The sequence below is a fragment of the Leucopleurus acutus genome (genome assembly GCF_964270905.1).
Source record: "Leucopleurus acutus genome assembly, chromosome: 1".
In the NCBI taxonomy this organism is placed as follows: Eukaryota; Metazoa; Chordata; class Mammalia; order Artiodactyla; family Delphinidae; genus Leucopleurus; species Leucopleurus acutus.
In genome coordinates, this window is record NC_139142.1 from 9,265,859 (window position 1) to 9,290,717 (window position 24,859).

The window sequence follows — 24,859 nt, forward strand, 5'->3', positions numbered from 1 at the left end:
TAGTGTGGAATTAAGATTGAGGGAAGAAAAGTAACGGAGATAAATATTTAAATGATGATAAAAGAGATGTCACAAGGCGCCGTGCACCGGCTTGACAAGTAACACACAAAACTGCTAAGCGCTCAGAAGGAAGGAATATCACTTGTGATCAGGGGAGGCGTCAACAGAAGAGGTGCGTTTGTAGTGTGTAAACAGGGAACATATGGCAGAGCGTGTCAGGACTCGGTGAATAAACTGTGGAGAAAGTGTGGAAAGATCCGAGAAAAGACTTGAAAAGGCGGGTGGGCTGAAGCTGTATTATGGAGGGTCTTCGGTGCCAGGCTGAAGAGTCGGCACTGTTTTGAATGAGGTGCGTGTTGAGGGTACTTCTTGTGTAAGGGACTATTAATACTAATAAAGCGGTAGTTTTAAATGGTCAGGCTGGAAGCAGAATGCGGCATGAGTTGAAAAGCAAAACCTAACCGCGCTGCGTGATCATTTGGGCCTTTGAAGAAGTCTAAGCTTAAGTGGAAAATGAGACAGATGTAGAGTCTGGCAGCAAGGAAAGCACTGAGGGGAGTGAGATTTCAGAGGCGATGAGATTCTTAGCCGACACCTACGAGTACTTACTCTAGCCAGACACTACCCTCGTCACCTTACATATATTAATTACCTGATTTAATTCTGTATACTTCTATTTATTTATTTTTTTTGTAATTGTGTATACTTTAATCATCCCCATTTTATAGCTGAGGATACTGAGGCAGGAGAGATTACCTTGTTCAAGTTAACATGGCAAGTACGTGGCACGGCCTAGACAGTCTGGCTTTAGAGACCTCGCTCTTGACCACTACGCTGACCTCCCTCTGAAGTTGTCTGTAACACTAGGCACTGCACTGAGTGTTTACACACCTGCTCTTTCCAGTCTTCTCAGCCTGCCCCTCAGCGGTAGATGACATGTCCCCATTTTGCAGTTGAGGAAACTCTTGCCTAGGGAGTTTCATTGGCTCGAGCAGGTCATCCAGCTAGTCTGGGATGGTCGGGAGCGTGACTGAGGCCAGAGCCCATAGCCTCGCCCACTCTTCTCTGCTGCCTCCCGGTAGAGAGGGTGACGCAGAGCTAACGACCACAGCGGCTGGGGCTGCTGACGGGGCTGGTGCTGAGGAAGACAGAAGTACAGGAGTAAGAGTTGGGGCTAGAGTTTTTAGACCTCATGGACTAGGAAGTGGAATGTTCAGGTAATTAAGAATTTAGGACTTAGGTGCAGTCTGGGGAAACAGTCTTCGTAAGAGTGATAATTGAGAACAAATGAGATTTCCCAGGGGTGGTTGCAGGAAGAAAGCATCAGAGGCTGAGAATGAGCACAAAGTAACAGCACACTCTTAGGTAAGAAGGAAATTATTTTCCTTTTTGAAAGTTCATCCATCGTCTGCTCAGAAAGCTCTGACTCCTTACATGCTGCAGAAATCACTGTCGCTCCCGCAGCATGGTGGTGAAGGCCCTTTCAGGGTGCCCCCCGCCCCCAAGGGTCCCGGCCGGGCTGCCGCCCCTGGCTGTCCTTCGCGGGACCCGTGCACACACCTGCTGTCGTTCCTTCCCCGCTGCTCGCCCCGTTTCTGCGGGCTGAGCTCTGCCTGCCCCACCTTGTGCCTCACGTGGGCCCTTACTGAGCTCTTCTTCCTTTTCCACCCGGCGGACCATTTCTGCTGACTTTGAATGTGATTTCTGTCCCTTTCACGCCCCTGTCGTACTTTACCCTCTTGTTGGCATCTGTGATGCTGTGTTCCCATGGTGTGGAAAGGGAAGCCAGCGTGTACTTAAGCCGTGCAGGCGGCGTGGGAAAGGGCTTCGGCCCAGAGTGAGCGTCATGGGGGGCTCCCGGCCCAGCCTGTGGGCTCCAGGGACCGCTCCTCTGCCTCGCTGCCCGCCAGCGCCTCTCCGACGTGGGTGCTTGTTCAGGGGTATTGAGTTACGTGGAAAAAGGGCTCATGAAGTACTTAAATAAAAAGGAACCCAGTTTTTAGAAAATGAAGATGAGATTGACCGTTCTAAACCTTGGTTTCCAAGTAAAAACGAGATGGAAACATGGATTTGAGTAAATTAAGGAGGAGATGGAGGCCTTAGGAGAAACAGACTAGAGGGTAGATAGTAAAGCTGTTTTATTGATGACAGTAAACATGGAGCTTTTCTTTATTGCCTTTTGCTCTATTTTAAAATGGTTGAACAAAATATCTTGAACTGCCATCCAAAACTAAGGAATAATATTTGAGAAAGCATTGCAGTCGAAATCATATTTATAGCTTAGGTTCTAGGAACATAAAATTATTTGAGCTCAGTTCAGTGCCAATTTTCACTTTATAGCTAGCGTTTATGGTATTTCCTCCTTTTATTTCATTGAGAATATTGTGACATCTTGGACTTATGTGGAATTGCATTCTTTTCTATTTTGATAGTCCCAATTAACAGTTTGAATTTTATATCATCAGATTACATGAGAATTTAATATTTCCTATCATGAAGAGGTAGAGAAACTATACAGTCTGAATAATTGATGACCAGTTATGGAATATGAAGAATGTTTAGCTAAAAAATTATGTTAATGCCTTATATGAATTGCAGCAGTGACTGTTTATGGATAAGTATCTTATAAATTTTTTCTGCTAAAGGTCAGCAACTGTAATCTGTATCGGCTTGGAAAAAAGAAGGGGCTGCCCAGCCGCATGGTGGTGTCAATATTTGATCCCCCTGTGAATTGGCTTCCTCCTGGTTATGTAGTAAATCAAGACAAAAGTAACACTGAGAAATGGGAAAAAGATGAAATAGTAAGTTTTTGGTAACTGGATGGATTTATTTTTTGGTGAGGGGCAGACTCTTGTTCTATTAATTTTTTGTTTCTTTTCCCTGGTGTGTTTATAGTAGAGTAGAAATTCAATATATTGAATTAATTCCTTTAAACAGATGTCTTTTCATGAATATAGAACAGTGTTGTAATTTTGATGGAGAACAATTTCTGTGATCTTCCTTTTCCAAAGGCAAAAGAGTATCTGATGCTGTGACTCAAAAAAAAAAAAAGCAAAGCTCTGTAACATTTCACTTTAATATTACATATTACGATTTATTGTAGATCCTTAGCTCTGTTCAGTGAAATGACTTTTCAGTGACCTATGATCTCCAATCTGTATGTGCAGTAATTTCAGTAAAATCTTGCTTTTGCAGCTCAGGGCTTTTTCAGGACTATTTCTCCTCTTGTGACCTTAAAAAAAAATACATAAAGGTAGTTTTCTGGAAATAGTTTAAAATCTTGCCAGTGACTTTAAGTCTCCAAACGTTAGCTGCAGCTGCTTCATTTTGTCCTGTCTCGAAGGCCACCAGAGGGCACCTCGGAGGGCCTTGCGAGCCGGAGAGCTGTGGAAGCAGTCTGTCCAGTGTGGTTGGCTGGGAGGCCATCTCGCAGGCAGTTTCATTTTTCAGGCATTTATTTTGCACTAATGATAAACTGGCTCGTTGTTACTTCATTTCCAGGTAGCATGCTCTGTGACTCTGTTTTGATTTTTACTTATTCATTGAGTATATTTTTAACTCGTGCAGTATTCGACTTACTACAGAAATTGAACTTATCTGGAAAAGCATTAAGAGAATATTTTAATGCAAGTTGGGTTAGAAAAATTATATATGTTATTAATTTAGAAATAGAACCTTAGAGGAAGATGTGTAAGATTTTGAGAACTTTAGAGGAAATACTGCATTTCTTTGGAAAACATTCCAGTAACACATATCCTGCCTTATAAATCCTGTTTCATAGTATCATTGGTTCTTCAAATAAAAAAAAAAAATTAGCATAGAGGTGATGTTAGCATGTCCTTTTAATTAAAGAAAAATTTTTTATTTTAAGATACAACATAAAGTTATTTTCCTTAACATTTCAAATGACCTGGCACTTTGGTTCTTAGAATACATTAAATACTGTTTATATTTTCATTTAATAATTTCTACTTCTTGAAATGGACCATTATACGATATTGGAAAGCATATGCTGGATCCATTCCTGTTCTACCTGCCTCGCTCCTCAGCAGATAGGTTTAAGTGAAAGCTTTGCACACAGACGCCGAAGGTGGGAATAACGCAGGTGGAAAGTGAACTTGAACTGTAAAAGGAGTTTCATGCTGGTGGTTTTGCTTTTTTTTTGTTTGTGTTTGTTTTTTTTGGGTTTGTTTTTGGTTTTATTTTGAGAGCTTGAAATGCTCTTGGAAACCATTTAGTGAGGTAGACTCCCACTATTTTGCAGATTAAAAAAACCCAAAACCCAAAGGCATTAATGAACTTTGCCCAAGATTACACAGCTTATTTGTTGATAAAACCCAGCCCTTGTTGTGAGTTTTGCCAGTGTCTGGTTATGATAGCATCTTACTAAAGATATATAAGGATTTTTTAAAATTAAAAATATTATTTAGCCTTTTTTTTTTTTTTTTTTAGTTGCAATTTGGCCTTTTTTTCCTAAGGACCAGCTAGTCAAAAACATCTCACGTTACCTTGGGAAAGTGTAATTTTTATTAGGTCATAGTCCCTAGAGGTGTCCACCGTTTTAGGTTTTTTTTTTTTTTTGGTTTTCTTCCTTATTCTTGAAAAAAATTTGTAAACTTTTTAATTAAAATATACAGACAGATAGTTGTAGGTATATGGATGGCTTGGCTCATTGCACTTATTTCTTTTCAAACAAATGCACTGTTTGTATCTCTTTTGAGTCTGGCTTAAAATGAGAATATTTGCAGCATTTAAAAAAATGGTTGACAAAGTTTGAAAACCTTTTTATCAGAATACTCTGCAAAGTTGTCACTATTGAAATTGAAGCACACCCTCATTGAAGCACTCCCTCCCGCCTTTCCCCCCCAAGTAGTCTTGTTTATTTATTTATTTTTTATTGAACAACAGAAATTTGGTATCTTTCTAGCATTGCAAAAAAGTTACATCATTACTGAATCCTGGCCCCTTATTAAGGTTGTCATTCACAAATAAGCTTTTGCCAAAGAAATTGGAATTAGCAAAGATCTTCTGACAGAAATTGGATTGTTGTGTTTCATGTTAGTCTAAATTGTCTTCTATTTTTGTCAGTTATGCTATAATCTGTTACCCTGATTACTCTAGCTCACCGAAAGGGAAAAGCATAATTTCTCAAATTCATAGCTTAGTTCACAGTGATCACTTTTAGTTTCCAAGCAAAGTAGTTTAGTTTTACATTGTAGCGAATGAGCTTTGAAGTGGAAATAGGGACCAAAACTTTATTATGAAACCCCACTGTACATTTTTAATGTTATAAAGAAAATAATTTTATCTGTTTACATATTATTCTCTTATTTAATTGCAAAGATAATGCTTTTTCTACATCTGGAATTTAATTTTATTAATTTGAAAATCTTTTAAAAAACATTTTAAAACTTTGTCAGCCAACTTGAAGCTCTCTGTGATCAGCATATGAGAGCTTTCCTTGTGTCTCCTGCTACAGTTAGAATTCTTAGCTGAAGTTTTGCCTTGTGGAGCTTAATTTTAAACTTTATATCCATGTATGAAATCCTTGACTTAAAGCTTCATACTGGATAAAGGTCATTTTATAACTCAGAAAATGAACATTCAAAGAACGTGTTTTACTTTGTTTATATGATTAAATAACTTATTTTATGTTAATTGAAAACAAATGGCCATGATTTGAAAGTTGCCTTTTAGTATTTGTGGTTGTCATTTGAAATTATCCATAACCCTTGCTTTTATTGAGTCTCAAGCCCTTTTAAAAACAGCAGCTATGTCTCCCCTCCTTCCCCATTCTCCCTCTTGCAGACAAAAGACTGCATGTTGGCTAATGGCAAGCTGGACGATGACTTCGAAGAGGAGGAGGAGGGGGGGGGCCTGACGTGGGGGCCTCCGAAGGAGGACGCCGACGACGAGGAGGACTTCCTGGAGTACGACCAGGAGCACATCAAGTTCATAGATAGCATGCTGATGGGATCCGGAGCTTTTGTCAAGAAAATCTCGCTTTCTGCTTTTTCAGCCACTGATTCCGCCTATGAATGGAAAATGCCCAAAAAATCCTCCTTAGGTAGTATACCATTTTCATCAGATTTTGAGGATTTTGACTATAGCTCTTGGGATGCAATGTGCTATCTGGATCCTAGCAAAGCTGTTGAAGAGGATGACTTTGTGGTGGGGTTCTGGAATCCATCAGAAGAAAACTGTGGTGTTGACACAGGGAAACAGTCCATTTCTTACGACCTGCACACCGAGCAGTGCATTGCTGACAAAAGCATAGCCGACTGTGTGGAAGCCCTGCTGGGCTGCTATTTAACCAGCTGTGGCGAGAGGGCTGCTCAGCTTTTCCTCTGTTCGCTGGGGCTGAAGGTGCTCCCGGTAATTAAGAGGACTGATCGGGAAAAGGCCATGTGCCCGACCAGGGAGAATTTCACCAGCCAACAAAAGAACCTTTCAGGGAGCCGCGCTGCCGCCTCTGGAGCTGGCCCCCGCTCCTCTGTGTTGAAAGACGTGGAGTATGGGTGTTTGGAGATCCCACCGAGGTGCATGTTTGATCACCCAGATGCAGATAGGACACTGAGTCACCTTATCTCGGGGTTTGAAAATTTCGAAAAGAAAATCAACTACAGATTCAAGAATAAGGCTTACCTACTACAGGCTTTCACACACGCCTCCTACCACTACAACACTATCACTGGTAAGGAGCCCCAGACCAGAGCTCACTGCTCTGAAAATGAGACCTTGTGTTAATGGGGTTGTTCTGTAGAATAATGTAAAAAGAATAATCTGTGCATGTACATTAGAGTTTAGTGCGCACGGTGGGGGAGGGAGCACAAGACAGTGAAAGAAGCCTTTCTGTTTGGGAGCTGTACTGTTCCTTACCTTTGACAGCTGGGAGCAGAGCTGTCTTGGCTCCTCGTGCCCCTGTCATTTGATGTGCAGCATAATTAGACAGGTTCGGGCCTTAGTATTTCGGTGTGTTTTTGCCATTTTATGCTCCCCCTCCTTGTCCTTCTGATGCCCGGCCCCTGCTGCTTTTGGTTCTTGAATTATTTATCGTATATTCTGGATGTCTTTCGACATCTTTTTATTGTTCTTCCTGAACAAAAAGTCCCCTCCCTTTAAGGTCTTTTAAAATCTAAAGATGAACCGATTAAAAGAAACTCTCTCACAGGAAGGTTTCATTGCTCTGACTCTGCTGTCGCCTTCTGCTTTGCGCTGTGCTCCGTGTTTTTTTTCCTCCTGTATTTAATAGGCTCCCAATCCATTCGATTAGAAGGGAGAATAGGCGCCTAAAACCAAAATCGGCTTCAGGTTTCGAAACAGCTAAAGTCTGTATTTTTTTTCTGTGTCAGAGTAATAAGCGCTTGAATTCAGAAAACCAAAGCCGAGTATAAAGTTTGTATAAGAAAAACAGTGTGGGTTAAGATGATCAGAAAAATGTAGAACCAAAAGTGAAAAATTATCTGACTCTGGGCTAGAAAGGCTGGTGAAACTAAAACCTGTTTTTCTTTGTGGAGAAGAAACGAGGCCTCCTTTTCTACCATGCTGTACTGGCAGGAGCCCTGGGTTCTAGTCTGCCTCGGGCCCTGCTTCTGAGCTCATCGGCTGTGCGGGGGCAGCTCACTATCTCTGTTCCCGCCTCAGTTGCCACAGTTGAACGGCTTCTTTTTTTTTTAAATTTTTATTGCTTTATGATGCTGTATTACTTTCTACTGTACAGCAAAATGAATCAGCTATACACACACACACACACACACACAAATGGGTGTATCTCCCCTCTCTTTTGGACTTCCTTCCCGTTTAGGTCACCACAGTGCATTAAGTAGAGTTCCCTGTGCTATGCAGTGTGTTCTCACTAGTTATCTATACTTACAGCAGTATCAATAGTGTGTATGTGTCAGTCCCAATCTCCCAGTTCATCTCGCCTGAACAGCTTCTTTTTAATCACTGTGAGATGATAGAGGTGTTGATCAGTGTCGATAACTTCTCACATTTTGACATTGATCATTTTTGCTTAAGGTCTTTGCTCGCCTCCACGACTCTCCTTTCTCAGCCTCTTGGTTTGTGTCAAATTCACATTTTTCATTCAAGTTGAGAAGAAAACTGTCTTGTACTAACTGTCATCTTGTGTAGCAAATGTAACCCAGGAGTGGCGAGGCATGGTATCACTCCCACACTTTCCAGAGTGTGAGTGGACAGTGTGCAGGGGTGACAGCAGAGTGTGGGGCAGGACTATGTTCAGGGTCTGGCGTTCGTTGCTAGGTGACGATGTGTGATGGAGCCTTTAGAAAGGTGTCCCAGCACCTGCCTGGCCAGCACAGTGCCGAAGGAAAAGGGTTGAGTGATGATGGTGTCACTTGGGAAATGCTTTTTTCTTAACGAGCATTAGTCTTTTGGCCACTTAAAAATTTTATGACCCCAATTTCTATGTAAGAAATATGCTTAATTTGTCATTAGAATTTAATTTCCAGAGGCTTCCGTATGATGTCAAATAATTTTGTCACTGAAGAATATATATGAAAACGAATCCCAATAAAAATCTTTTCAGTGTGTCTGGGGGATCAGTTCTTTATCTGAGTTATTATTTGAAAATTGTGTAAACGTTTTTGCCGGAGCTCAGGGCTTCACTTTGGATCTTCCCTCAGATTGTTACCAGCGCTTAGAATTCCTGGGAGATGCAATTTTGGACTACCTCATAACCAAGCACCTTTATGAAGACCCACGGCAGCACTCCCCAGGGGTCCTGACTGACCTGCGCTCGGCTCTGGTCAACAACACCATCTTTGCATCATTGGCTGTGAAGTATGACTACCACAAGTACTTTAAAGCAGTTTCTCCTGAGCTCTTCCACGTCATCGATGATTTTGTGCAGTTTCAGCTCGAGAAGAATGAAATGCAAGGGATGGATTCTGAGGTTAGTGCCATTTTAAGATATGTTGAAGTCAGTGTTTAAAATAAGCCTTCCGACTAGGGTTCTCGACAGAGCTGTCTAGAGAGCCAGCCGAAGGCCAGGGTTGTGGTCCCCGGCACGCTCTGCGTTTTCCAGGGAGAAGTGAATGGGTCTCAGTCTTCAGGGGGAGGCCTTTTCAACTTGACCACTCATACTGTGGTCGTTCTGGCGAGGAGAGGGAGCCAGGGGGCTTTCAGCTGCTTCACCACCCCCAGTCCTTGATTCGGGCTCCAGGCGCTTAGGCACGCCAGAGAGGTGCAGCCCTCCCCCTGCCCCCAGAGAAGCTTTAACCTCAGTGAGAGCTCGGCGTGGCTGGTTCTGTCTTTCTTTCTGTTTAAAATAGGTCAGGAGTATTTGCTAATACCTCAGGTAGGCATCACAAATGTATATTCTGCTTCTACTTGAAATGGGAAAATCTCATTTAAAAGCCAAACTTCTAAATTTTTAGGGACTGGAATTTGAGAGGTTTCTGCTGTAAGTTCAGCCAAAGGTTCTTTGGTGATGGAGCTAATTCTAATGTGTTTGTGAACTATTTTGAAATTTTGTAGGAAAGGATTTTGCTGAGATCCTTCCAGTCTCCTCTAATCCTTCACTAACATCCATCCACATACCTGGGTACCCAGGAGAGCACTTGCATTTCTTCTTCTCCTCATTCTGATTCCTTTGTTCTTCTTTCTGTAGATTTCTTGTAAGTCATGGAATTCATTCATAACTCTGGTAGCCATTTTAATTACTCTTTCTTTAATTTGTACCTTCCTGTTTTTTAATCGCACAAACCGTCGTTAGGGAGTAGTGCACTTCCTTGGCCTCCTGTGAGAGAAATGAAGAGCCTGGGTTTTGAGGTGTAGCCACGGGGCAGAAGGGTCAAGCATGTTGAACGGGATGGAGGATGTGCTGAAGGGGAATCAGTAGGCAGTGCCCTTCCTCTCCCCTTTCACCCTTGCACACTCTTCCAAGATTAATGGTCTGAGTTGGAGCACAGCTAGCGGTGAGACCAGGAATTAGAACCATCTCAGATATATTCAATATTATTTCTAGTCTCATTCTGTAGAAATATTTAAGCTTAGAAGTTGAGGAATTAGCTAAACCCAAAGTTCTCTTTTGATGACAGTTGGACATACTGGCTTTGTTAGTTTTTGTTCATTCTTTTCCTTCCCTTCATTTATATAAACATATGTATAGAAGTTACAAAAACTGATTGGGAGTGTCATGGTCTGGCTTCTCTAACTTACTGTTTGATCTTAAGAAAGTCTCTCCACCTCTCTGGGCCCCAGTTTCCTCATTTGTAAAAGGAGAGAATTAAACTTGATAAGTTTAAAAATTCCCATCTACAACAGTAAGTATCTTATTTTTTCCGGTAGTCAGCATCTATTATATAGAACTTTGTGTGGCTAAACCATCCATTTAGAAATTACTATCCCCTCTTCTTTTTATTTCTCTTTCACAAGTAATGTGTGTGTATTTTAGAAAATACAAATAACCGAAATTAACATTTTGTGATGTTTTATTGCTAATGTACATAGACATAGTTATGTACGATATAAAATGAAATTATAGCATGCATAGTGTACCATACCCTATTCTTTTCACTTAATATATTGTGGATGACTTTCCCCGATCATTAATAATTGGGATTACAACTTTCAGTAGCTGCACGCTAGTGAGTATATGGCTATAATGTAACGTGTTTAAACAATCCTTTGCAACTGGGTGGTTAAGGTATTTTTTGTTAGGGTTTGTAATAAACGTGGATGCGGTAAATATACTTAAATATCCAGTTACCTCCTTAAGATGAATTCCTAGAGGCGGAATTGCCACATCAAAGAATTATGAACTTTTAAAAGGCGTTTGATACATATGTGAGTTTTTATTCTATTAATCTGAATACCTACTTTGTGTCAGGTTCTCTGTCATAGTGAACATTTATTAAGTGGTTTAATAAAAGGGGAGCTTGGAGGAAAATATCTTCCAAATAGAATTGCCCTGTCAAAAAAGTGGCAGTTTACACGCCCCAAGGCCGCGTGCACCCTTGCTTGCGCTGCCCCGATGAGTCTTCTGCCTGCCCCTTGCCAAGCCGCCAGGGGCTACACCTGTTTCAGTGTGCAGTTCTGTGATTATGAGGGAAATATGAAAAATTTTTCCATCAATTTATTGCCTATTTCCAGTTTGTGTTAGGGTTGTTTTTGTTTTTATTTGGAAGTGATCTTTTTTCCTTTGTTGACTATAGAATACTAACTAGGGAAGGGCTTTTTTTCTTTTTCTTTTCTTTTTTTTTTAAGGTAAGGTAACGTTTGTGAAGAACCTGTTAACGGTGTAATTGGCATGTCATAAATGTTTGATGTTGTTACCCTTGTTAAAGATATAGTAAGAGTCATATCCAAGAAAAGAAACACATCTCTGTAGACTGCCTTTCAAAGCGGCCTTTTTGCTTACGAGTCACTTTTCTCCCTATAATAGCTTAGGAGATCTGAGGAGGATGAAGAGAAGGAAGAGGATATTGAAGTTCCAAAGGCCATGGGGGATATTTTCGAGTCGCTTGCTGGTGCCATTTACATGGATAGCGGGATGTCGCTGGAGATGGTTTGGCAGGTGTACTATCCTATGATGCGGCCGCTGATAGGTACAGTTGGCTCCCCTTCGAGAGAGGCAGAATCACAATTAAAAACAACTTCAAGGGTACTAATCACATTATTCTTTCATTTTGATTACAGAAAAATTTTCTGCAAACGTGCCCCGTTCCCCTGTGCGAGAATTGCTTGAAATGGAACCAGAAACCGCCAAATTTAGGTAAGCAAAAATATGCGTGGAAAACAGTTAAATTACTGAAAAACAAGGGGGAAGAGTTCTCGAAGATGCCATATGCGAATGATTTTGAAAAATATTTACCCTGGGACATGCTCTTGTGCAGTTGCTGTTTGTAGCCCGATTGACTTCTTTTTGTTTTGTAAAGTAACACTGAGTGAGAGAAAGAGCTGCAGCCCTGTCTGTTGGTAGTATGTAGCAGTCATAACGCATGTTTCCTTCGTGTGGTGTCAGCTTGTATCGGGGACTCTCAGCCTGAGAGTACATACTTGGTGCTGACTGACTATAATAATAAATACTTCTGACTTCTAATTCAAGCTGTTTGGCTTTGTTACAGCCCGGCTGAGAGAACTTACGATGGCAAGGTCAGAGTCACTGTGGAAGTAGTAGGAAAGGGGAAATTCAAAGGTGTTGGCCGAAGTTACAGGATTGCCAAATCTGCAGCGGCAAGAAGAGCCCTACGAAGCCTCAAAGCTAATCAACCTCAGGTTCCCAACAGCTGAAACCCCTTTTTAAAATTAAAAAAAAAAAAAAAAGCAAAAAAAGCAGAATTAAGGTGGAAAATATTTAAGTTGAAAAGGATGATTTAAAACTGATAGTGAGTGGAACGAATTGCAGGCAGAATTTAAAGTTTGTTTGATAACAAGATAGGTTACAGAATAAAACATTTAACACATGTATAAAAATTTCGGAACTAACTGTAGTTTTAGTCTTTTGCGCAAACACAATCTTGTCTTCTTTCCTCACTTCTGCTTTGTTTAAACCACGGGAGTGCTTTACTGACGACATTTAGCAAGTGCTCAAAGAAATGGTGGAGAGTTTTTGTTTTGTTTTGTTTCGTTTTAGTTTAATTCTGTCAGCTTTGCTTAGAGTTCGGAGGCCAAGGAGCTTAAACCTGGAATAGCCCCCAGGGTTCTGTTGAGAGCTCTTGACACCCGACGGTGTGTGTGGCAGTGCCAGTCCTGCGTAGTTGATAAGCTGAGTAGAGCGATGCAGTTTGCGAGAGAAGCGTGCCAGTGTTGTCTTTCCTTTCCACGTTACAGCGTGTAAGATGATGTTTCCTGGTCGCGGTTGCACTTAATAGTAAGGGACAGATTTTTAATTAACATTGGCTGGCATGTTGGCAAATCACATTTTAGTTTTCTCATGCCGTGTTGTCTTGCATAAAAGAGGTTCTTGCCTTAAGAGTAAAACCCTCATGGATATTCTTTCATTTCTGATCTTTTTGGAACAAACTGTTGTACATTCCCTTCATTGTGTTACTATGCATTAGACCTTGAGACAGCGTGATACTTACAACTCACTAGTATAGTTGTAACCTAACTTATGACGGGATTATATGAGAATTTCTGTCATATGTTGTGTACTGAAGACATTTTCAAAACCAGAATAGGTAGTCTATGGAGTTTTTAAAATACCATCATAAAAATAATCGTTGGCTAAATACCCAATTTTACTGAAAACCTCCTGCTAGGTAGTTCCGCTGATGGAAATTGTTTGTGGCAAATAATTTTGCCCTGTAGGCTGTTGCTCTAACAAAATAAACTTTAGACATATCACACCTAAAATATGCTGCAGATTTTATAATGGATTGGTTACTTATTTAAAGAAGCAAAACAGAGCACCTTACCCTTAGTCTTCTCACATACATTTCTTACTGTACTTTTCAGAGTGTTGCATGCGTATTTCACCTACCAAAGCTGTGCTGTCAATGCCACGAAAGTTTAACGTTTGCGATAAACTGCCGTAATTTTGATACATCTGTGATTTAGGCCATTAATTTAGATAAACTAGCTCATTGTTTCCATCTTTGGAAAAGGAAGAAAAAAGGCATTTTTAGGCATTTGCCTAAGTTTCTTTAATTAGACGTGTAGGCACTCTTCATTTAAATACCTCAGTTCTTTTGCATGCATTTTTTCCCCTGTTTGGTGCTATGTTTATGTATTATGCTTGAAATTTTAATTTTTTTTTTTTTTGCACTGTAACTATAATACCTCTTAATTTACCTTTTTAAAAGCTGTGGGTCAGTCTTGCACTCCCACCAACATACCAGTAGAGTTTTGCTGCAATTTGCCCCATTAATTATGCTTGAAATTCAAGAAGCTGAGCAGAGGCGTCTAAATAATTTCCAGCACATCGTTGTGAACGTGATGCCTCATGCAATGCTGCATTTATGTTTTAAATTGCAGTTGAATACTGTACTTCTTGCTTTATCTGCACCACCTACCCCCGGAGAAACACCTCTGTGCGTGTGCACACAGAAAACTGTCAGCTCTGCTTTCTAAGGAGACCTGAGTGAAGGGGACGTTAAGCTTCTCCAGTGTGATTTGTTGTCTCCAATCTTAAACTTCAGTTGAGATCTAAATTATTAAATGAGCTTGAGAGCAAATCAGTTTGGGTGGACATGTTTTTAAAATATTTAATTCTGATTTGGAACCTTAGATTTCTATTTGTTTTTTTAAGAAACCTCCATGTAAGATCTCCTGGCAATTTAAAACCAAGCAATTGTTGGATTATGTAACTGTAAATGTATACAATTAACAAGTAAGGCTGGATGTGAATTTCACTTTTGAGGGCGATTCGTGATAAAGTTGTATCACAAATCTCTTGATAATTTATAAACTACCTGATGCCAGGAGCTTAGGGCCTTGCATTGTGTCTAATGCACTAATCCCAGTGTTAAGGGATTCACTGGCCTCCTGGCACCAAAATCAGATTGTTTCACAGTTACAATTCCCGTGGGGAGAAAAATGCCTCAATATATTTTGTAACCTTAAGACGAGTATTTTTTGTTAATACTAAAAAGTTCAGACTTGGATGAGATTAGGTCACACAGTCTCAGGGGTTCAAATTTCCTGCTACCATTCAAAATGTTTTTATCAACAGCAAACTTCAGCTATTGCTTTTTTAATTTTTTTGGTTGGAGGACAATAGCTGATTTTAATTGTGACTCACGCTTTGAAGCAATCTGTGATCCCCTGGTTACTAAGTTAAAAAATAAAAACTATGAGTTAGACGTATGGAATGGTTATGAACGCTTTTGTGCTGCTGATTTTTAATGCTGTAAACTTTCCCCTAGTTTCGTTTATTGAAATGTTTCCCATCCATTAATTAAGGGAAAAAAAATCACTCTTGTTGCTCCACTTTACCACCTTGTCTGTCATCCTTTTGTTCCTGTGATTGCCATGTGAGACTGAGTGTGATTTGGAAACCCCCCTGGTGTGGTTGTGCGGCCAGCACATGCGGGAAGGACTGGGCAGGCGCGTTTTGAAAAGCAACTGCAGAAATTCCTTACGATGATTGTGTGGAGGTTAGTTGGCATGAACCTTCATTGTAAATGTTTTTTGATTTTTTTTTTTTTTTTATAATACACTTTCAGCAGTCCTGACTATGCTGCGTTTTGTAATAGCTTTTTTCCCCTCTGTTCTGTTCATGTAGCACAGATAAGCATTGCACTTGGTACCATGCTTTACCTCATTTCAAGGAAAATATGCTTAACTGAGAGGAAAAAATGTGGTTTGGCCTCGCTGCTGTTTTGATTTACCGAATTTGAAAAAGATAATTATAATGCCTGCAATGTGTCATATACTTGCACAACTTAAATAGGTCATTTTTGTCTGTGGCATTTTTACTGTTTGTGAAAGTATGACGAAGATTTGTTAACTGAACTCTTAATTATGTTTTAAAGATGTGTGTTACTTTTTTTTTTCTTTTCTCTTTTACATTATGTGAAGTGATTAAATTTAGAATGACCTCTAACACTCCTGTAATTATCTTTTGAAATACTAATATTTTTCCTCTCTTAATAATAGCTTGCCCTCAGAAAGATTCAAATTGCCCTGCCTGAATAGTAAGAGACTGGAGGCTACTTTGGTTCTGTTGGTTCAGTTCATAAATACAATTATTCACCCAGCAGTCGGCTCTTTCAGTCATTACCTGACATCAGCCTGTGTAACTGCAGAGTGCAGAGACTAATTGAGACCCAGACCTACCACAGTTCAGTCTTAAGGCCCAGTTGATTTAAAACTTTCTGTCTTCCTCTGTTAGGGTGTCTAATCCTTTTACACAAAATTTAAGCCACCAAACGGACACCTTGATGTCTTCATTTCAGCTGCATCTGAAGTTCTTTTAGTGCCCCGAACCAGTTTGTGTTAGCTGCGGAATTGAAACTCATGTCTTGTTTATTACCTGTATGGTTATTTTAATTACATTTAAATAGGTATATTTTTTCAACCACTGATTACTTTTCAGGAACTTAATTATTTCCAAATAAATTTCTTTATTTTATATTATACATGAGAAGTTTTTAAGATATGTTTAAGACCAAGAATATTGAAATGATTTTAAAAGTTGTTGGATTCGCCAGTAGCAATATCTAGGGAATTTGCATTGAGACTATTGTATTTTCCACTAGCAGTGAAAATGATCTTTTGAAGCTAACTTGTAAATATATTTTAATCGTTAATTGTTTTTTTTCTCTAGTCCATTTTTATTTGGACATCACCCACAATTTAAATTTTATAGATGCACTCAGAATTCACTGCAGCAGCAGGTTACATAGCAAAAACGCAAAGGTGAACAGGAAGTGAAATTTCTGGCTTTTCTGCTGTAAATAGAGTGAAGGAAAATGACTAAAATCAAGTAAAACTAACACATATATAATTTGATTGACAAAAAAATATTTACCATCACATGCTGCAGCTGTTTTTAAGGAACATGATGTCATTCATTCGTACAGTAATCATGCTGCAGAAGTTCGCAGTCTGCACCTTATGGGTCACAATTACCTTTAGTCGTTTTTTTTTTGTAATAATTGTAGCCAAGTAAATCTCCAATAAAGTTATGGTCAGTTCACTTTGTGTCCTTTTGTCTTTTTCTTTTCTTGTTTTGATTCAGGTCAAGTTTAAATAGTTGTAGCAGAAATGTCTTTAAAGTGTTTTAATTCCATGGTCACCTGAAAACGCATACTTTAATATGATAAAACGTTGTTTACCAAGTTATGCTTCCCATCTACTGGTGGAGTTATCTACTAACAATTGCCTTGTTCTTTTTCTGATTTAAATAATACCAGTGTGTTTGCCTGAAATTCTGCCACATTGACTGATGTTTTCCAGGTCCTGGATTATCTGTGACACATTTGACACATTCCTTAAGGGAATTTGGTTATTCTGAAGTCAAGTGGACAGAATGTTCGGCTTCCAGGTTTTTAGGATCCACTTCCAATATAGTATTGGTTAAGAAAGAATTCCATTATTTCAAGCTTTGACCTAACCTTTCTGTAACTCAGTAAACCAAGCACTAAAAGGAATGCCTTTGCCGTAGGAACAAGATGGTAAGTATAAGTTTCTTAGAATGAGAAAAAAAATTCAGTTTTCCTTTATAAGAGTTTCAATTAATCTCTTCCTTTCCCCTCACTCTGACTTCTCGAAACTGAAGGAGAAAAAAGTATACGTATTTTAATCCTGAGGAATTTGGTTGAGTTCTACGTACTTGCGTTCGTTGGTGTTACTGCCCAGAATTCACTGCGTGGTTCAGGCCAAGCCTGGGAGCCACAGCCCATTCCCGCCGCCTCGCCCTGCCTTCCTGTGGCTGGAACAGGGAACACAGCCAGGCCAGGCCAGGCACATCAGCTTGCAGGTTGTGATGTGCATGAAAAGAGTCCAGATGGAAGTGAGCTTGTTTCTTTTTGTGGATCCGTAAGTGTATAATGTAGGTATTGGATGGAATGGTGGGTGCTGGGTGCAGCCCGCTTAGGCGTGGACTGAGCTGTGATCCCCGCAGAGACACCAGGGGCCAGGGAGTGCCCTCACGGTAGACACGCGGCCAGGAGCGTTCCCGACCTGTGTGCAAGGCAATGTGGGAACAATTCGTAGATCTTTTTTATTTCTCTTTTTTCTTTTTGTGGTAAATTATACGTAAAACTCACCACAGAGCCATTTTTAATTGTAGCGTTTAATGGCATTAGGTACATTCACATTGTTCTGCAGCCATCACCACCATCTAGTTCCAGAACTTTTCTTCATCCCAAACTGAAACCCTGTCCCCGTTAAACGCTAACTCCCATCTGCTCCGTCCCCCAATCCTGGTATCCACCATTCTGCTTTCTGTCTCTGAATTTGACTATTTTAGCTACTTACAGGTAAGTGGAATCAGACAGTATTTGTCCCTTGGCGTCTGGCTTGTTTGTTAGGGTCCAGACGTGTTGTAGCATGTGTCAGAATTTCCTTCCTCTCTAGGGCCGAGTAACCTTTCGTTGTATGTATAATATCTAGACCACATTTTGTTTATCCGTTCATGTGCCGACGGGCGTTGGGTTGCTTTCGCTTTTTGGCTGTTGTGAATATTGCTGCCGTGAACGTTGGTGTACATTTACCTGTTTGAATCCCTGCTTTCATTTCTTTAGCGTATGTATCCAGGAATGGAATTGCTAGATCACAGGGTAAATTCTCTGATTTTTCGAGAAGCTTCCCTACTGTTTTCACAGCGTTGCACCATTTTACATTCTCGCCACCAGTGCACAAGGATCCCAGTTTCTCTCCACATCCTCACCAGCTCTTTATTTTTATTTTGGATAATAGCTCTCCTGGTGGGTGTGAGCTGGTATCTTATTGGAGTTTTGTGCTCATTGGCCATGTGTACGTCTTTGTAGAAATAACTCTTCAAGTCCTTTGCCCATTTTTGAGTTGGGTTGTTTTTTGTTGTTGAGTTTTAAGGAGTTCTTTATATATTTTGGATATTAAACCTTTATCAAGTTTGTGATTTACAAATACATTTTTCCATTCTGTGGGTTGCCTTTTTACTCCCTTGAGAATTCTGTCTTGAGGAATTCCGAATTGCAAGACACGTTGGCCTCAAGGATTTCAAATAAGGGCTCTCGGACCTATAATAACTAAGATTTATTGAACGGGTACGAGGTGCCTGATCTGTCCTAAATGTTTTACACATTTTACGCCATTTACTCCTCACCACGATTACAGAAATGGTAGCCTTTGGAGGGAAGTAGAGCACAGTGCATCACACTGAGAACTGGGGTCACAGTGTCTGGCTTCCGGCACGGTGCAACTTCAGGCAAGTTGTTAAGCCACCCTTAGCCCCACGTCCTTGCCTTTGCAATGAGGGAGAGTCATTTGGCTTCAGTGAGGGTTCGTGTAAAACGCTGGGCTCAGGGCCCCACACATCCTAAGCCCATAATGAACGCTCATTGTTACTATAATCCCCATTTTACAGATGGGAAAAACGCACAGAGAAGGGAAGTAACTTGCCTGAGGTCACAGCAAGTCAGGGCTGGCCCTTGAACACCCATCTGCCTAAATCAAAAGGAGTGTTTAACCGTCATTCAGCAATTCCCTAATTTATGTGGCTCCTTTAAGATAAAGGTGAAATTAAAACATGTGAATGTATGTGTGTGTGTGTCATAGATTTTTCACGTTGAGAAGAAAACCAGATGGTGACTCATAAGGAACATGGGCGGCAATCGTGGGATTTGTTTCTTTGTTTTGTATGTAACCCTAGTAGCTCCTGAGGAGAAGATTCATGGTCTTTGTTAGAGAGCCCGAGTTAAAACCTACCATTACTCTGTTACCCAACTCACATTAGTCTGAAAAACTAGGGATGTGCCCAGCGGCTGTTTAAGGGCTGTGCATGAGGCCAGTAGTCTTGGTAAGAGAAGCCATTGGTTCCCTGTTTTAAATAACACTCTTCCTGGTCCAACAAGAAATAAGCGTTTATTTTAACCTCTCTGCTTTTTTCCCTCCTGCTTTTGCATTCACTGTACTTTGAAAAGAAAGGAAAGCCCTTTTACCTCAGTAAAGCCACTCCCGTTATGCTGTAAGGTGCCATTATAACAGGACCAAAATGAGTGAGTGAAGTTGGGCTGCAGTCCAAAGTGTGTGTTCTTTGCACGCACGCGTACACACACGCACACACACACACACACACACACACAGCCTTGCAGCAGAAGTGTGGCCCATGATGGCGTTTATGCCGTGCAAAGTGAAGGGGATGTTCCCTGATCTTGGTGACCTCCTCCCAGTTTTCCGTGGATGTGGGACCGGGTGTGGTGGTTGGTGTGTGCACAACCTCGAATCTGTAACTAGGAAGTTATCAGGTGATGAAGCAGCACCCGAGTGCTATTGGTGTCTTGAAATGTTTTTCTAACATTTTTAGGGAATAATTTTTGATTAGCATTAACAACTGCTAATTAACATTTTTAATTAGCATTATTGTTAATAATGCTAATTAACAAAAATGTTAATAATGCTAATTAACATTTTTAGGGAATAATTTTTGATTTTGATTATTATTTTGATAATCAAAATAAATTTTGATTAGAACACTAGTTCTGAGTGTTGCCTGGGTTTTTTGTTCTGAACATTGCCTCTCATTCGTAACACTCCCTACCCACCCCCACTTTCCTATCAGTGCCTAAATCTGCCTTTGAGATGGAGACTTGAGTAGATTCCAGGGATGTTCATAGATGTGATATGGCAAAAAAAAAAAGGTTCCATGGTTCGCTAAGTTTGGGCATTTATGCGTTAAACATAGTTGAACAGGATTCTTTGCGGGGCTTCTCAGGTCCTTTATTATGCTGAAGTGCCTTGGGCCTGAGAGAGGGCTGCATTTCCCAAACTTATTAGACCACAGACCCCTTCCCAGTCGATCTTAGGTACCAGCATCCTGAGCGACACACGTGAAGACGTGCCCTGCCAAGCCCAGTGCCGAGTGCCCTCTATCTGCAGGTGTTAATGGTCCTTCAAGAGAGAAGGGCAGGCTCAGGAGAGGGTTGAGGGTGGAGGCAGCAGAGAAGAGAGTGGGGAGAATCCCCGCTTTGCACAGTGTCTTCACCGAGGGGAATGGGACCTGGGTCCTCCTGACTATTGTGTCATAGTCTGGGGTGAAGAGTGGGTCTTCTGGTCCATCGGACACAGTTGGTTCATGCAGAGCTGAAAACCCAGTCGAGAAATGTGTGGAAGAGCCTGTGCTTTTCCTGAAGATCTGGTTTGAATGGACACTGATCTTGTAACTGATCTTTTTTCCCCTTTTTGCTTTGACTGCTTGGAAGCTCAGAGCCAGATTTGCAGCAGGCCTATGGGTCACCTGTTCACTGAAACATTTGTGGGCACCGTCTGTGTGCGGCACTCTTCCAGGTACTGAGGACAGAGCTGTGAGGGGCACGAAGACCTCGTCCTCATCACAGGCTGTCACATCCCACGGCCAAACCAACGGGTGGTTGCTTTCTGGGAATAAAACCCTGTGTTTGTATTAGTTTCTCATTTCCCTTTGCCCTCATCCCCCTAAGTCTCCATCCTATCCTGTTACAGCATCTCTACCGTCGTTGCCACAGATCTTGGGAATAAGATGGGCTGTAACAAGCATATCGATATGCCTTGGTCTAGGATATGCATTAAGCAGCTACTAAGTATTCGGCCTGAAGCTGACCTAAATGAGTTAAGGTAGTTCTTGAGAAGGCCGGTAGCCCAGTAGAGTCACAGCTTTGAACTTTGTTCTGGTTTTGCTGTGACGTCCCAGTGGGCCGGCCTGTTAAATGGGTACAGCCGCAGCCCACGCGCTGTTTTGTGAAGACAAGCAAGGCGACGGCCAGCCGTGCTCTCCCACGACAGGGGGCGTCGTGCTCTCGGTGTTCCCCCCGCTCCCAAGCCCAGGCTCAAATGTGGGCAGACACAGTGGGACACAAGTTGATTTTATGGGAAAGTGTGTTTGAGCTTTTAAGTTCTCCTAAGAGCCGTAAGGCCACTTTGGGTTTTGTTTGGTGGTTAGTTATTTTTACTTATATTTACCTATTTTGGAGTAAAGGGCTGAATCAGTCCTTAACAAGCCAGAATTCCAGCTTGAGGCTGTGTTTATAAATAGAAAATCAGAGCTTTCCAGAACTAAAGCTCACTAAAACCAATTCTGTTGACAAAGGGGAGGTACTGTCAGCTAGTGGTCTGAGCATTTCTAGGCATCGGGAATTCCTGAGTCCCAGGCACGCCCCCAGGGTGATCCAGCTTTAACCCTCCCGTACCAAGGATGCTGAAAGGAGCCGTCAGCTGGTCCTCGGGAGCCTGCACTGTGGCCAAGTCATTAGCCTCCCAAGGCCTCTGCCTCCTCTCTCTACAGTAAAGGATCCAACAGCTGATAAAGCCACAAAACTTGAACTTGTGAATGCAGAAGTAATAGATATCTGAGTCATGGCTGGTCGAGATCATGAATTCCTGGAAGCCAAGACCATGTTCTTGTTCTTTCGCTCGACTCATCAGCTATGCAATCATCCGCGAATGTCCGGGCCCCCGAAGTCAATGGGATTCAGTCAGTTAGGTCTCTCACATTCCGGTCGGGTGGGGGTGGGAGGGAAGACAGATCTGAAAGAAATCTGATAGTTTTGGAGAATAATTGCCTGGAAGACAGTGAAACAAGGTAGTGTAAGCAAGCGGCATGTGCAGTGGTGTGGCCAAGGTTAGATTACAATGATAGATAACATTTATTGAGTGCTTACTGTTCTAAGCACTGTCCCTGTGGTTCGTACAAGAGGAGGTTCGACCACCAGTTTACAGATGAGTAAAGATACGCAGAGATGCTGCTTATGTCCTTGAAAATGAGTAAAACACAAGATGCTGCATTCAGGGCTCAACTTATGGTGGGGACAATTGTGTATAACCAAATAACTTCAATCCCATGTCCTCTCCGATGAAGCACTGACCAGGGCAAAGTGGAACAAAGCTGGAGGATTAATGGAACCTTTATGGAAGGAAGGGGCAATACTTGAGCTGGGTTTTGAGGGATGAGTAGAAGTTCTCACAGAATGTCTCCCTGTGGGAGCTGTTGGTCCATGGCACCGTGGATATTTGCAGGCTCTTTAATAGACCACGTAATTCTTTGGCATGATGGATCCAGGGAGGCTCCTGAGACGTGGGTCATGTTATATGGCCATTTCATAAAGCCCTGAATGTTTTTGAGGAATTATTTAAAGGGAGTGATCACTATAAGTCTTCAAAATTAACTCACACATTTTAACCCAGATTTATAATGTCGATGTGGCTAATTACATCCCTGCAGACATTCTGGGAGCAGGCTATATTTTTCTGGGTGGGAGCTTTAAACCTGTACTTCTTTCAGCAAATCTCACGGTCTCAGGTTCCTCAGAGGTAAGGTGGTGGTGGGGGCGGGGGGGGCGTTCAGCCAAACCAGTGATTCTGAGTTAGTATCACACCGAAATCAGAATGTCTGGGGTGAGGCCCGGGCGTCTGCATTTAAAAGAAAGTTGCCCAGATGATCCTAACGTGTAACCAAGGTGAGGGGCCACGGGAGCGGAAGCAGGGTCTCCCCGGTGTGCTGTGGAACACTGATGAGGCCCCTGCTTCTTTCCTCGGCCAGAGCCATTCCAGTTGGCTCTGTTCTATTCATTGAGCTTTCTTAGAACATTGTGTGGAAAGAAAGGGCCCTACTGCCAAAACTCATGTTTGAAAACCATTGGCCCAGAAGCCTGCTCGGACCCTCTGACTCTACATCTGCGGTTCTCTGTGGGATTTTCCCCCGAGGGCTGGATCTTGGTACCATTTCTGCACTTTGTAAAGCAGCTGCCTTCTCTCCCAGATCTGGCTACCTTGCCTTGATAGGTGAGCTAATTCCCAGATGTGGCAGCGGCAGCATTACAATGAGAGTTTTGATTACCTCGTTGTGAATTACAGCACAGTGCCCTGGTGAAGGGTCAAAGGTATTTGAGATCCTTTGGGATCGAATGTGAGATATTACTAAAATGAGGCTCCATTTAATAGGTGATAAATCTTGATATTGTGAGTTTAATATAGTTTGATGGCTGTAAATCCAGTGAATCTACTGTAGGAATTTGGTGTGTGTTGCATTTATGAAATATTTAGTCAGGTGTTTTTAAAGGTATGATTTTACTCATAAGGTACTAATTTTTATGGGCTTAACAAGCAAATTTCGTATTGGTGTCAAGAAGGCTGCTGTTTGCGGGCCTTTGAAATGAAAAAAGAGAAGGTATTGTAGTTTTTTTTTTTTTTTTTGAATTCTAAGAATGCTCTTCGGTAATATTCACAGTAATAGTCAAATCAAGAAGTGGATTTTAGTATACTCGAGTATATTTTAGGATAAGAAAATGGCTGAATAAGAGCAACTTAAAAGGAAGTTTATATTTGATGTGTAGACTGTAAACATGAGGAAGGAGTACACATCTGGGGTGGAAATACGGCCACAGCGTAGATGTCGGGGCAAGTCTACCAGGTTGGTGGGCAGGAGGCCCTGAGTTCATTACTCGTCAGGCATGTTTGTTTTCTACTGCTACAAATAACCATGCATTTGATGGGTCAAAACAACATGCATTCGGGACTTCCCTGGTGGCGCAGTGGGTAAGCCTCCACGCTCCCCATGCAGGGGGCCCAGGTTCGATCCCTGGTCAGGGAACTAGATCCCACACACATGCCTCAACTGAGGAGCCCGTGAGCCACAACTAAGGAGCCTGCCCGCAGCAACCAAGACCCAGCGCAACCTAATTAATTAATTGTTTTTTAAAAACATGCATTCGTTATCAGGTTCTGTGGGTCAGGAGTCCGGGCACCGGCTTAGCTGGGTCCTCCACGCAGGTCTCGTGAGGCTGCAGTCAAGGTGTTGGCTGGGGTGAGGTCTTATCTGGGCTCGGGGTGCTTCCAGGCTCACATGGTTGTTGGCAAAATTCATTTTCTTGCAGATGCAGAGCTCCTGGCAGCTTGCTGCTTCAAGGCCAGCAGGAGACCTTCTCTCCCACGTCAGTCCTTCTTTTCGGGGAAGGCTCGGACCCACCTAGGATAACATCAACTGACTCAGAGTCAACTGATTAAGGACCTCAATTACATCTGCAAAATCCTTGCACCTTTGCCACGTAACATAACCTGACCATGACAACGGCATCCCATCGTATTCCCAGGTCTCGCCCACGCTCAAGACGAGGGCGTTACAGAAGGTGTGTATGCCAAAGGGTGGGAATCCTGGGGGCACCTTAGAATTCTGCCTGCCACACCACACATGTGACCCTACACAAGTCTCTTCACCTCTTTAGCTTTCCTTCTGATGTACTGTCAAATGGGGAGTAATTCCTACCTGTCTTGGAAG

The 24,859-nt window shown here is 41.8% G+C and overlaps 1 protein-coding gene across 3 annotated transcripts in view; it reads left to right on the forward strand.

Annotated features, from left to right (window-relative positions):
• The window catches only part of DICER1 (dicer 1, ribonuclease III), a 61,608-nt gene extending 49,292 nt beyond the window's left edge, over nucleotides 1-12,316 (forward strand). For all 3 annotated transcript variants that reach the window (XM_082832555.1, XM_082832556.1, XM_082832557.1), the window contains 6 exons: nucleotides 2,646-2,801; nucleotides 5,809-6,694; nucleotides 8,646-8,914; nucleotides 11,408-11,570; nucleotides 11,662-11,737; nucleotides 12,090-12,316. In XM_082832555.1, the coding sequence (XP_082688681.1) occupies nucleotides 2,646-2,801; nucleotides 5,809-6,694; nucleotides 8,646-8,914; nucleotides 11,408-11,570; nucleotides 11,662-11,737; nucleotides 12,090-12,255 (1,716 nt within the window). In that variant the 3' untranslated portion in view covers nucleotides 12,256-12,316. The remainder of the gene's footprint in view (nucleotides 1-2,645; nucleotides 2,802-5,808; nucleotides 6,695-8,645; nucleotides 8,915-11,407; nucleotides 11,571-11,661; nucleotides 11,738-12,089) is intronic.
• The last annotated feature ends 12,543 nt before the right edge of the window (nucleotides 12,317-24,859 follow it).